The sequence below is a fragment of the Scardinius erythrophthalmus genome (genome assembly GCF_964197995.2).
Source record: "Scardinius erythrophthalmus genome assembly, chromosome: 4".
Classification (NCBI taxonomy): domain Eukaryota; kingdom Metazoa; phylum Chordata; class Actinopteri; order Cypriniformes; family Leuciscidae; genus Scardinius; species Scardinius erythrophthalmus.
In genome coordinates, this window is record NC_138224.1 from 17,506,302 (window position 1) to 17,520,237 (window position 13,936).

The window sequence follows — 13,936 nt, forward strand, 5'->3', positions numbered from 1 at the left end:
AAGATGAGGGTCCCACGAACAAGGAATCACAATACTAATTTCTTGCTAGAAATATAGTCAAAAATTGGAAAAAATGGAGGAAAAAAAAATGATGTACACAAACGGAACTTTCAGGCCCTATTTTTGCCCTTCAGCTCAACTGTCACAGACCTGCACACACAGCATAGTGGCGAATGAAAAATCTATGCTTCCTTCAAAAACTTATCAGATGAGAATATCTCAGCTGACGAGACATGACACGATCATTTGGATTCGGGCGTGACATGTCGCCTTCCTACCTCCATATGCTGCTTGCAGAGGCAGTATTTTTAAGTAAATATAAACAATGGAAATATCCTGATCATTGGAAATTTTCACCACAGTTGACGTGACATGTCCAATAAAAGCACAAGTTCATCCATCAAATCTTACTCAACCTACAGCAGCTTTTATACGCGAGTCAAATATTGTAGTCTAGAGTGCAGTGTCTGGATCTAAGTGTGTGTTCACAGCATGTCGTTATTAACATAATTATGCTGCCTTCAAGTGCACCTGGGAAATTCGTACTTCGGAGTCAGGCATTCGTGACATTTCACGCATTCAAGATACACAACAGTCAATACATAAGTTGAGTGATTATCTTTCCACTTGACATTATCAGTTCTGGAGATCACATCTTTAAAATGATTAAATACAGCATGTAAAATAAAATAACTTGATCTATAAATTATAGATATATTACATGATACTATATACAGTATAGATAATTGTTCTGCAATATGCAACAACATTTGTCACTGCCATTTTGAGTATTTCTTCATGCGGTCAGGTGCTACAAGTTGTATCTCTGTAACTGAAGTCCACTGGAGGACTTGGAGGACAATCACGTTGGAAAGGTCACGCCGGACGTAGTGGTCTCCTCCATCTGCCTAAGGTCTTCATTTGTGTACTCCGGTTCAAAAGGGCGAAAAACTCCATCTCATTTTCTCTTCCAACTTCAAAATCGTCCGACATCATTGTTTTACCTTTTTTGTTAAAGGGTTTTTGTATTAGTCTTCGCATGTTCGCTTTGTAAACAATGGGGCGGTATTTCCGCCTACGTCCAGCGTGACCTTTCCAACGTGATTACGTAATGCCTGGCAGACCAGCACAGGACGCAGACCAGCACAGGACGAACAATTGTGGTTAAAAAGTATATACATTTTTATTTTATTTAGAAAATGACAGATTGTTTAGTTAGATAAGACCCTATTCCTCAGCTGGGATCGTGCAGAGCCCTTTGAAGCACTTCAAAGCCCTTTGAAACTGCATTGATTTTGGACTTCAACAATTTGGTTTACGTTGAAGTCCATTGTGTGGAGAAAAATCCACACAAAAATGTTTTCCTCAGAAAACCTAATTTATTTTCCACTGAAGAAAGAAAGACGGATGGCATTGGGGTGAGTAAATTATCAGGAAATTTTCATTTTGAGGTGAACTAATCCTTTAAAACCTCAGATCACTAATCCTTTAAAACCTCAGATCATGTACAGCTCATATAATGCTCATATAAAGCTCATATAACAGCTCATTTGTTGGTGAGATAGAGAATGTTTATCTACTGTGTTTTAAAATCAAGAAAACCATATAGGCAGACACACAGTCGTTACAGAATTTAATTTAAACTGAATTTGACACAGTGATGTTTACAGCTGAGAGAAAAATAGAGAAATATTCCATAACTTTATCATGACATTATTGGTAATATCAGGTCCTGGAGAGTTATTGAGTCATTCAGGTTATCCTCTACCATTGGTTTTGATTGGAAAATATTAATGTTACTTGTGGACTGCAGGGGGCGATGTGTCTCTGCTCTGCTTATATAGTTATTTCCACACAAATCTCTCTTTTTTATCTTTGTATGAGTCTGTTTTTCTTCATCTTTCTCCTCTGAAATGACCCTCTATGTGCCGGCAGTCAAAGCTGCCCTCAAGGACGTTTTACTTACAGTACATTTTTTATTCAATTAGCCACTCGTCACAGTCCCTCTAGACTGATGTTGTGTTGTACTGTATGTTTTCATTCAACATGAGGCTCACAGTTCACACACATCATGACACAGGCTTTTGTGTTCAGATGGCACATTGAAATTGCTTATTTTTCTCTTTAAATGCACCTCCATTTTCATTTGATCCAAAGATTTCAAAATCATTCTAGGACATTCCATCATTATTTCATGAGAATTGGTTTTAAATTCCGTAGGGGTAAAGGGGCGAAGAGGATCAAAAGCATTTCCTGCCCAGTCATGTTTGGAGAATTTCAGATGTGAATAAAATAATTTGAACTAGAAGGCCCAGTTCTATTTTTCACTTTATCCTCATCATCTTTCCTCCTGGTCTTCTCTCTCCCGGCTCCTTCAAGGGTGTCTTCACACGCTCACCGCTGTCTTCTCGCTGTGCTGTTTAACCAGCCATGCCAACGGCTGCAAATTGAGGGTGTTATTTGGTGTTTGGAGCCGTCACTGCGTTCAAAGAGCCGCCGCTGGTCTTCCTTTATGAAACAATGACAGATGTACTGAGAGGAATGAGTGGTGGAAAAGATGGAGGGGAGATGTGAAGGTGGAGTTAAGGTCATTAATGTAATCTTTTGAGGATGGAAGCTGCATGCACAGGTAGAAAACTAAATAAATGCTGTTTTACTTCCAATGTGTTCAACCATTTGGGACATAGAATTTAAGAAAACCCTGCTGGAAAACAATAATTATTTATTATTTTTACTGCACTAGTGGTGCAGAAATTACACCCCTCAGGAAACTGATTTGATGGTCTTGCTTGATTCAGCACCATGGACAGCAGCTTTCAGTTTACCGTTGCAGTGTCCATTGTGAATATGTTTCATTATTTGGGTTTATAAAACTGAAACCTTACCCAGACACTGAAATAACACACTACTGCACAACACTACACTAAACTGCTTCATTTTACTGATTACACATAGAGTATACTCAAAAGGAAGACTCTCATTTGACTGCCCCACACAACCGCAATACAGTTTATTGAATTAATAATCACACCTCCATTTCACACTTTTGTTGTGAAAGTACACAACAGACATGATCTAATGTATTTGTGCGATGTGTAATAAACACTGTTGAAAATACTGCCATAGCGCTGCTGTACAAGTTTGACATGTACATGTCTCAAATGCGTGTCTCATATTTTCATTTAATTTATGTTCAATGTCAATGTCTGTTTAATATTCATGTAACTCAGCAATTTTAAATGTGTGAAAGAGGATAGAGTAACATCAGCCTGTGTGAATATTTCACTGTTTAATTAAATGTGGTTTAACTGAACATTAGATGGAGAGAGAGAGAGAGAGAGAGAGAGAGAGAGAGAGAGAGAGAGAGAGAGAGAGAGAGAGAGAGAGAGAGAGAGAGCACAGCCCACTGGCTGAAAGAGAGGATGATGCACCAGAGAGCGAGAGAAACAGGGACGATGATGATGATGTTGATGGAGGCAGGAGAAATGAACAGAGAGAAGAGAGTTTCACAACACTGATCAGAAAGCAGGTGCTGGACCTTCATCCACATCAGACTGAAGTCAGAGGAGAAATGGATGTGCGAAAGGACTCGATGAGCTCCAGCATCTGACCGGACGAACTTCTGATTCACAGCAATCTAGTCTCGAGATCATCGATCCGCAGTTATTCTGCGTGTTTCGCGGGATATTCTCCTCATTTCGCGCCTTTAAATCTGAAGCTGCACCGCATGAACGCAGGCTGATGATGAATATAAAACACATCAGGTTCGTCATATAATGGGGATCGAGGACGCGAGCATGAGGAACGGACGGGCTCTATCCGATCAGTGGGCCGACAGCGTGGTGGTCCGGCCCCGGACGACCGAACAGCACATCACTGTTCACAAGAGGCTGGTGTTGGGGTTCGCCATCTCCATCCTCACCCTCATAATCGTCACGGCCATCGCCATCACGCTGAGCGTCAGCTTCGAGAGATGCGCCGCGGAGAGCAGCGGGGCTCTGGCCGCGAACGGCTCCAGCAACAGTAAGTGGAAACAGTCCCGGGACGGGAACATCAGTCACAGAGACACAGAGGACGGCCAGCAGCCCTGGAGAAATCTGCGCTTACCGGCCACCCTGCGCCCGCGACACTACGACCTCCGACTGTCCGTGAACATGGAGAACTTCAGCTTCTCCGGCGAGGTGAACATCGAGTTTGAATGCGTCAACTCCACGAAGTTGATCGTGCTGCACACGGACCGGCTGGAGGTGGAGAAAGTGCTGGTGTTTTCGGACAGTAACGTTAAGAAAGCGGGCGTCATGAGGATCCAGCGCCGCTTCCACTATCAGCCCAAGCAGGTGTTTGTGATCGCGCTGCACAGAGAGATGAAGCCCCTCAGAACATACAAGATCAACATCACCTTTCACGCGCACATCGAGCACGAGCTCTTGGGCTTCTTCCGCAGCTCGTACGCGCTGAATGGAGAAAGAAGGTAAAAGGGGTTCAGCGTCTCAAAAAAGTCTCTCATATGATAATCAGGTGTTGATATAATGTCCTGCTGTTGCCATGGGAACTTCTGATACTGATATGATACTTATGCGCAGTTAAACACAACTTAAACCAAATTAACTGCTTCAAAATACAAAGATAATATTGCAGTTAATGTTAGGCTAAATCACAATAAATGAATATGGGATCTCATTCAAATAAGAATCTCACTATCATGTTTGAATGATACCCAAGTTACCCAAGTTCTACAGCAGTAACAATGTAAATTCTTTAAAAAGTATATTTAGTATACGTATATAATATGTTTTACTAGTAACATTAACCATAGTTGCTATTTTATTTAGGCTGTGTTTTATTTTATATGTATGTGAGGTTAATTTATTAGCAGTTTATTTATTTTGTGATGATTTATTCTAATGCTTGTTATGCATTGTCATAGATGAGTGCCAGTAAAAATACAACACATGAGGTGACATGTTTAACAATCACAAACATCAAGATAGATGCATGTCCCAAGAAAAACAATACATAATCTCTGAATCTTCATCCAAATCTAAAATTAACAGCTTTAAAGGGATAGTTCACCCAAAATGAAAATCTTGTCATCATTTACTTATGTGCAGTTAAGATGAGCATCACCCTCAAGTTGCTCCAAACCTGTATGAGTTTCTTTCTTCTGTTGAACACAAAAGAAGATATTTTAAAGAATGTTGGTAACCAGACAGTTGACATTGTAGCCATTGACTTCCATAGTATTTTTTTTATTAATATGGAAATGGCCACAGTCAACTGTCTGGTTACCAACATTCTTTAAAATATCTTATTTTGTGTTCAACAGAAGAAAGAAACTCATACAGGTTGAGGGTGAGTAAATTATGACAAGATTTTTATTTTTGGGTGAACTATCCCTTTAAATCCATCTTTCGGTTTGGACAGATCTGAACACTAGTTATACCTCTGGGTACTGAAGTCACAGCTGTGACTGACACTGCACTCAATGACTCATTTACTGTCACACACTGAGACTCGCATATAATCATGGGAAGTTTTCCAGCACAGTGATAAACACTCATAAACCCACACAGTTAGGTTTACATAAAAAATAACCTTAAAAAATAAACTATTTATGCAGTTACTACCATTATGCATTAATTTATAAACAGTATATTGATATAATCAATATATAAACAGATAATCCATCAATATAATATAAACAGATTAGACAATTCAAGTGTTCAGTTCATATGTGCTTCTAAACGACAACCCAATTTTGTCTGAAAATCGTCATATTAGTAGTTAAAATCTAATATAACTCTTTAAGATGCTCAGTTGATTATCAGAAGCTCATATATGTGTGTTGACTGTAGATTTACAGCCGTTTACAGCCTCGTATTCACAGTGATTTCACTAAAAATCAACTTCTTGCTCTTGTTTTTCGGCTTCTGACTCTTTGTCCTCTGAGGGAAAAACTGGCTCGAGTCTGAATCTTTGCCGCAGGTTTTCCTGTATTTGAGACATGTTTAAGCCTTGTTTTACCCTGAAGGGTTCGCTTTCATGGACACACTTCATAACCCTTCTGTCTGTCCACCAGTTTCCTCCTTGTCTTTTCAATAACGGCTGAACCTTCTGCTTGCTTTCAGCTGTAAACACAGCATGCTAAAGGCTCAGGGCGATTCTTTCTTTTACTTAAACTTTATTGTGAGGTCTTGATATCGTAATATCCATTGAAGAGCACCTTTGAGATAAATTCAGTATGTTGATGTTGTTCAGCTCCACAGGCTGTGAAGATCCTTCAGTTTAGTGTAATCAGCGCCTGCTGGCTGCTCGTATATTCATGAACACTGAACAGCGGGATCTCGCTGGATTGAGGAAATACTTGTGTTGATGTAGTTAGACGTGATCTGAACTGATCCTCTGGTCTCTTCAGAGATTCAACAGTTTTTCCTTCTTCCTCTTCACACGTTTTCTTCAACCTCGCATTGCACGTCAGTGATGTCATAACGCGCATGTATAAAACATCTCCAACAAACTCAAACACCTCCATGTGTTTCACTGCAGGGAATTTCACTCTAACATCCCTGTAGAATCTCCTCCTGTGTCTGTTAGTAGTCTGATTTCTCATCACCTCCTGTCTGGTCCTGATCTTTAAATAGTGTAAAGATGTTTATATGGTACTAGCATCTATGAAGTGTGAATGAAATGAAGAGGTAGACAGATGGGACATTATAGACTCATTATAGATTGCTCCTGCATGAATGGCTGCTAATGAGAGTAAAAAGTTGTGACAGAAATGCAGGAGCGAGCAGAACACCCCTCCTCCCCCGTCTGATGGTCACGCTGTGGGTGGTGAAGGAAAATTCCTCCCTGTGAGGTTTGATACAGCTTTAATATCCGTTAATGCAGCTTTCTGGAATGCAGCTCACTCTTTCCTCTTAAGAACCGCTTTTCCAGCTCTCTAACTTCTTTACTTTGATACTCAGACTCAGTTCTGATTCTGATGTCCTAAATGTGTCTGTATGTAGATTATTAACGCTTCTACATGTAAGAACAATTTGACAGCTTTTTATTATTTTCTTGTCATTTAAATAGATTCACGCTGTCAATTCGTTGACATTGTGCCGTCACAGAGGTTTAATGTTTACAGCTGTGACATGCAGATATCAAATATATCATTATTTCTGTGTAGTATTTCTTATGTTACTGTATGTTGACATTTGATGTGATATAGTTGCTGTGGTTAAAAATATCTAACAGTCTTCATTAGTGTGATATAAATGCACAGCGATGTGAACAGGGACGGAAGACAGCTAATTTACATTCAGAAAAGTCATGTGACTGATCAATTATGACTTTCCGCTGTTGACTCCTGGACTAGTTAAATAGCATATGTTTCAGCAAAGTTTTCTTTCCTCTTACCTCTCTCTCGTTCTTATTCTGCAGGTTTCTTGCGGTGACGCAGTTCTCACCGACTCACGCTAGAAAGGCCTTCCCGTGTTTCGACGAGCCCATCTATAAAGCCACATTCAGAGTGAGTCTGAAACACGAGAGCTCGTATCAGTCTCTGTCCAACATGCCAGTGGAGTCTTCAACGTCTGAGGAGGACGGATGGGTGACCAACCATTTCTCCAGGACGCCCCGCATGTCCACGTACTACCTGGCCTGGGCCGTGTGCAACTTCACCTACAGAGAAGCAGTTACAGACAACGGAGTCGTGGTGAGTCGCGTTTTCAGACCCTAAAACTCAAAGTTACAATTATTTTATTATTGTATAACTTGTTTTCTAAAACCTAGAGAGCAGCATTTTAAAGCATCACAGATGTGCTTCTGACATAAAGGCTGTTCAGAAGGTTTTCTGCTTCATTTGCCAAATTCTAAGGCAGCACCTCATGTATGCTTCACAGTGAAGGCAATCCCAGAATGCATTGCACTGAGCTCAGTAATAAAGTCAATCCAATGACTTATACGTATACTTAGAAAATATACACTTGATTGATCAAAAGTAGATCAAGAGTGACAGTAAAGACATTTATAATGTTACAAAATATTTCTATTTCAAATAAATGCTGTTGTTTTAAACTTTCTATTCATCAAAAAAATCCTGGAATAATTTTTTTTATCAGTTTCCACAAAAATATTAAGTAGCAAAAATTATTGCTAACATAGTTTAATCTAATAAAAAATTGATTACTTTACTTTATTTATGTGTGTGTGCTACTGCTATGTAGCTTTAAGTTCATTAGCATATTGAATCATTAGCTTCGCAACAGACTAACGTCAAAGTCAATTAATATTAATTGTTATTCGAGTCTCATGTGTACAGCGTTTTTATGTGTTTAATGCTCTGCTATTTATGCTGAGTTTTCCAAATCTGTGACCTGTGAGGTTTCATCTCAGTCGGGATTCTCCCAGAAGGAAGCTGCCAAGAAAGCAAGTTTTAAAACAGACCTATTATCTTGCTCACAGTCGATATGTTTATTTTACAGTACGTTTCTATAATCAATATATAATGGTTACACAGTGTATAATGGAAATGTTTGTCTCCACTAACATAAGTCCAGTGTCCACAAAGTCATATACGTGCTTATTAAAAGGGTAACAGTCATGTGTGCAACAGGTGTCCACTTATGCTCATGTCCAGGATTGTTCATGACAAACTCTTCCAGGTTTTATATAAAACGTTTGATGTGACGTTGTATCACTTCTTTTTTTTTTTACACTGAATCCTCAGATTCTAAGCAGCTTCATCTGTCTGCCATTAGAGAGACTCTGTTTATGAGCTGTGTTAATGATATCACGTTGAGTCATATTAGACACTCCTGACGGCTTCCTCAGTGGCTCCTGCTGTTGCCCTTGGCCGGCCTCCTCCTCATATTAGTGTAATTAATCGATCTCCTTCAGCATGACCGCGCTCTCCTTTATATCAAATCATCTCTGACTGCAGTGTGTGCTTCTATCTGGGGCGTTTATACCCACACTGTGGCGTGTAGCGGTTAGCCGCACGCTAGCGTCCCCATCAATCACATTAAAGCGGCAGGGTCGCCCCCCTTGCTCCATTCATCACACAGATTCGGCTGTGCGGAGCGAGAGGAAAGATCGTGGGAGAGGAACGTTGGAGAGGAGAGTGGAGTCATTACTCTGGGTTTATGGGGAAACACTGATCTACCACACACACGTGTAAAGATCAAGGAACACCCGGTAGCAATTGCTTGGGCATTATGTATTATGGGTTTTAAGGCCTAGTGGAGCGATCTCAAACTCAAATGACCTGAGCCAGGTGATGTTCCCCTTTGGCCAGTTGAACAGTTTTACTTAGGGTTTTTACACAATGAATTTTAATTATATACATTTATTGTTATACAGTTATTGACACATTTGACTTATCTTTCCCTCATACCCAGTTTAGTAATGATGCATGAGATTGTATTTCTTGCAAATTGCAGGCTTGTTTTTTGTTGTCATCTAACCTGCAGCTGTGCGCTTATATTTGTACTTAAGGATTTAATGAGCCATGATGAAAAAATTATATAGTAGGCTACTGTTTAACAATCCTTTACAGTAAAATACTTATGTTATAAACCGTGAAGGCCAAACAAAAATGCAAAAAGTGCTAAATTATTAGTGAGATGGGTTTAAGGATGAACTAACATTAGAAGTGCCTTTGGAACTTTATATTAATGACAAAATGAAATACTCTTCATTTTACTTGCACATAATTGTGCAGGATTCATTAGTGTATGTTTTTCCAATATCCAATAATATGATGGCCTAACATGTTTCCATCCATGTTTTCAATCAAATCCCAGATAAAATCAAATTTGTTTTTTATTAATTCTGCTTGTTTATTGTTTCTGTTTGCTTATTTATTCTATATATTTTTTTTCTTCAGTTTATACATTTATTTCTGTTTGTTTTTTGATTGTTTGGATGCTGGTTTTGTTTGTTTAATGGATGCATTTGGGATTTGTTCAGTTCTGTTTGTTTTATGGTTTTGTTTGGATCTTTGTTCTGTTTGTTTATTGTTTCTGTTTAGCTATTGTTTCTGTTTGCTTAATGGTTTTGTTTGGAATTTTGTTCTGTTAGTTTAAGTGTTCTGTTGGTTTGTTTTTTGGCTCCGCTTGAGTCTTTGGCAGGTTTGTTTGGTTTTGTTTGGATGTAGGTTCTGTTTCTTTTTTGTCTGCTTTGGTATTTGGTATGTTTGTTTATTGGTTCAGTTAGATAAATAATTTTGTTTGGATATTTTCTCTGTTAGTTTGATGGATCTGTTTGTTTGTTTGTCTGTGTTTGGTTGTTTGGTATGTTTGTTATTTGTATGTTCTGTATATGTTTGTTATTTATATGTTCTGTTTGGATGTTCTGTTTGTTTATTGACCTCGGCTCTGTTTATTGTTTTTTTTTTCTCTGCTTGTATATTTGGTACATGTTTGTTAAATGGTTTTGTTTGGATTGTGTTCTCTTAATTGAAAGTTTTTGTTTGTTTGTTCTGATAGGGTGTTTGGTAAGTTAATTTTTATTCTCCGTGCTTGGATGTTTGCTATGTTTTTTATTGGTTCTGTTTGTTTATTTGTTCAGTTTGAATGTTGGGCAGCTCATTAAATTTAATGGAAATTTAAGTGGTTCAGCTCATTGGTTAAGAGGTGATTAATTTGTTTACAGTCTTAAGCAATTCCTCAGAAAACCTGCTCCATTAACATGAACATAACTGCTAATTGTTGATTTGTATTGATTGTTCTGCTATAAAATCAGATTGTAACTTGAATGCTCTCTAAAGACCAGTATAGCAATTTTGAATGAATACAATTTAACTTTAATGTTCCATATCTTGCATTATGTTCTGTTATGACCAAGCCATTTCAGATACAACCCTGTGTGTTCTGCAACCTCTGGGAGTAATGTCTAACAATATCTGGAGAAAAATATATTTTCTAAACCAGAAAATAAACGATCATGCTGTCTGTGGCCCGCTCTCCAAAATGATTTGAAGTCTAAGCTTGGATGTTTGTTTCATCTATCTTCACCAACCTACATTGTTTAGTCAACCTGCTGCTGTGTGTGAATAATGCTGAGTCTTCATCTTCACACGCCTCGATGTTTTAGTGAACTTGACCTTTGTTTAGCCTGTATTGACCACTGGACTCTCTCTAGACAAGTAAAATCACCTTCATTTATATAGTTAAAGTGCTAAAATAAGAGAAACTGATTGTCTTAAAGCAGCACATTTCATTCATAACACGGTAGCAGCCGTTATTAAATGCACTGGTTTAGTGTCAGTCAGTTTTTATTTATTTTATCATTAAAATTACAAATGTTCTTGTAATATCTAATCAATATTCAACACCACTATACTAAATATTCTCATTACATATTCATGAAATTACTCAGCCTGATCAGAAAAGCATGTTTACTGCATTTAGTGGACAAAATTATGGTTTTAGCAGTAGAATACAAATGCCTTCAAACGTCTATGTGGGTTTAGCAGCATGAATGTCCATCTGGATTTATTCTGGTTTCATGCTGTCAGGCTGTTAAACAAGTCAAACTGGTCTAAACAACACAAGCTGGTGACTAGATAGACTTTCTAACAGGGAATCATATTTTGTAAAATAAGAGATACATTTCACACATTGCACAGTTTTTATGGCACAGTTTGGACCTTTATAGCAATGCATTTGTGCCTGAAGTATCTCTCACATATAGACATGTATATTGTAATAACTCAACAGGTTATTAACTCAACTGGTCAAGTGCTCCTTGTCATTTTTGAGTGTTTTAACTAAAGCTTCATCTTTTCATCAGGAAGATTTTGTTTATGGATCAGTGTTGAGCAGCCACTCATTGAGAGACTCTCTATTAAAGTCCCCATGCAATCAAAACATTTGACAAGATTTGCATTTAGACAATATAAGCAAATTTAAAACCTAAAGTCTCTCACTTCCACCAATATGGATCAATAATTTTGATGACATCACTCTGCACTCCGGTTTCTGTCCAATCAAATGGTCTAAAGCGTCTCACCCCTTACACTATAAATATGCGGTCTACTTAAATAAATCGGTCATTTGTTCACACAATTACTATTTTCTATATGGTGAATGGCACATAGTGCACTATATAGGGGATAGAGAACCATTCAAAGAGTGTAAATATGCTTTCCATTGGGGCGAATGAAGTTTGGTTTCACATTAGTGTCACGTGAACTGCCTCAGCGTGCACACAGTCTGCTCCAGTCCAGAGACACGATAGCACAGATCGGATCACGTGCGCGAGTCGACGCAAAACGTATCGGACCCATTTGAATTCTGCACAGAACGCTGTATTTTAAAGCGATATGGAGGAGATGAGGAGGAGAAATGGTTAGAGATTAGGAGGAAACTTCGGCTTTACCGAGGTCAACGGCTCTGGCTGAGCTGTGATATAAACTAAAAGCTATTCGCTATTTTAAAAAAGGGGAGGAGCTGTTCAATATGTCCCGCCCTGTCTTCTTGCTTCAGTGGAAATTACGTCAACACACTGTATGCTGCGTGTTTCAATGCACTTCAGTGGGCCTTTAAAGTTCAATTAACCCCATTTAAGTCTCTGTCAAGCTGCCTTCAACAAAACCAAACAAATGAAGCAATCAGCACTAGAGTCAGATTGAACAATCTCCACAATGGCTGATTAATGAAGCTTCTCTTGATAGTCAACTTGAGCGCTTTGTCTAATTACAGGTTGATTTAAAATCACATAGATTTGATTGAGCTTTGAATCATTTCCACAGCCGTCCATTCATCTTTTTATCAGACATAGAGCTGATCGATACGGTAGCAACATGTGATGTAAACAACACATAATTCAATGTGCATTGCTGCCAGGCTCTGAAACAAAGGCTTGTTTTGCACGGTAACTCTGTTAGTGTAGGAGGACATTCATTCTGACTGGATGGATGCCCGTTCAGAAAGCTGTGCTGTGCATCAGCCTTCGGCTAAAAGAGACCAAGATCATTTTTACTGTGAGAATACATTTCCCACAGAGCCACACCTCACACATTTTCTTTCACACTTGTTCTCTTCCCTCTCACACACATATAATCGTAAATACAAAATAAAGGATCTTGCAATCATGCAAATGTTTTATCTTTCCTTTTTTCCTGGAAATCTAATTTGTTTCCAAAGATAAATGTCTAAAATGCTATTTTAATAAACTACAGCTTTAAAATTGATGGAAATGAGCAAAGATGTTTAAATTTTTAAATACATGGAGGAGTTTTTCATCAGCTAGTCTAATAACATTATGGTTTATGAAAATGTAGCCTAAACAATTAATTTGTTTGCCATAACTTGTTCGCCATACCTCAAATAGAACAGACTCCCCCCCATCCAAAAGGATTTTAAGACAAATTAAAAGATAAAAGATAAAGCCATGTATCAAAGCTCTAAGGTAAATCACACAATTACAAACTTTGATTTAAACAAAACAAGTTTATGAAAACTGGAAAGAACAAGACTACTTCTTTTATGAGTGAATGAACTACTCATCCCATGAAGCACTGCAAATTATTAAATTGAATCAGAAAAAAATGGTACAAAATATTAATTATAAATATAAAACCTATATGTTTAATATAGTTAATAAGTTAATAAGTTATAGTCAGCATATTATGTCTCAATTCATTAAATGTGTGGACTCTTCAATATACAAAAGTTGTGTAATTAAAAACGCTGAATATGAGCTCATCTGCCTGCTATCTACAGAAAATAAAAGGGTTTTTTACATGTGGATTAGGTGACAGTAATACTTTTTAATGCCTCACACACTTTTGAGGGGTGGCAAAAAGTGCACTTGAAAGATAAATGCAAAATTCACAAGCCAGATGAAGCATTTGTCAGATATTTTCACCAAGGATTACTCTTTCAAGTTACAGTATCCTTGAGGGAATTCAGGTTAGGACTAAACCCAGAGCCGTACTAGAGTA

The 13,936-nt window shown here is 38.1% G+C and overlaps 1 protein-coding gene across 1 annotated transcript in view; it reads left to right on the forward strand.

Annotated features, from left to right (window-relative positions):
- Positions 1–3,776: 3,776 nt before the first annotated feature.
- The window catches only part of LOC308689441 (thyrotropin-releasing hormone-degrading ectoenzyme-like), a gene marked incomplete at both ends in the record, with an annotated part of 132,297 nt that continues 122,137 nt past the window's right edge, over positions 3,777–13,936 (forward strand). Inside the window, 2 exons of the mRNA XM_081363148.1 lie at positions 3,777–4,471; positions 7,429–7,702. Coding sequence (XP_081219274.1) covers positions 3,777–4,471; positions 7,429–7,702 — 969 coding nt within the window. The remainder of the gene's footprint in view (positions 4,472–7,428; positions 7,703–13,936) is intronic.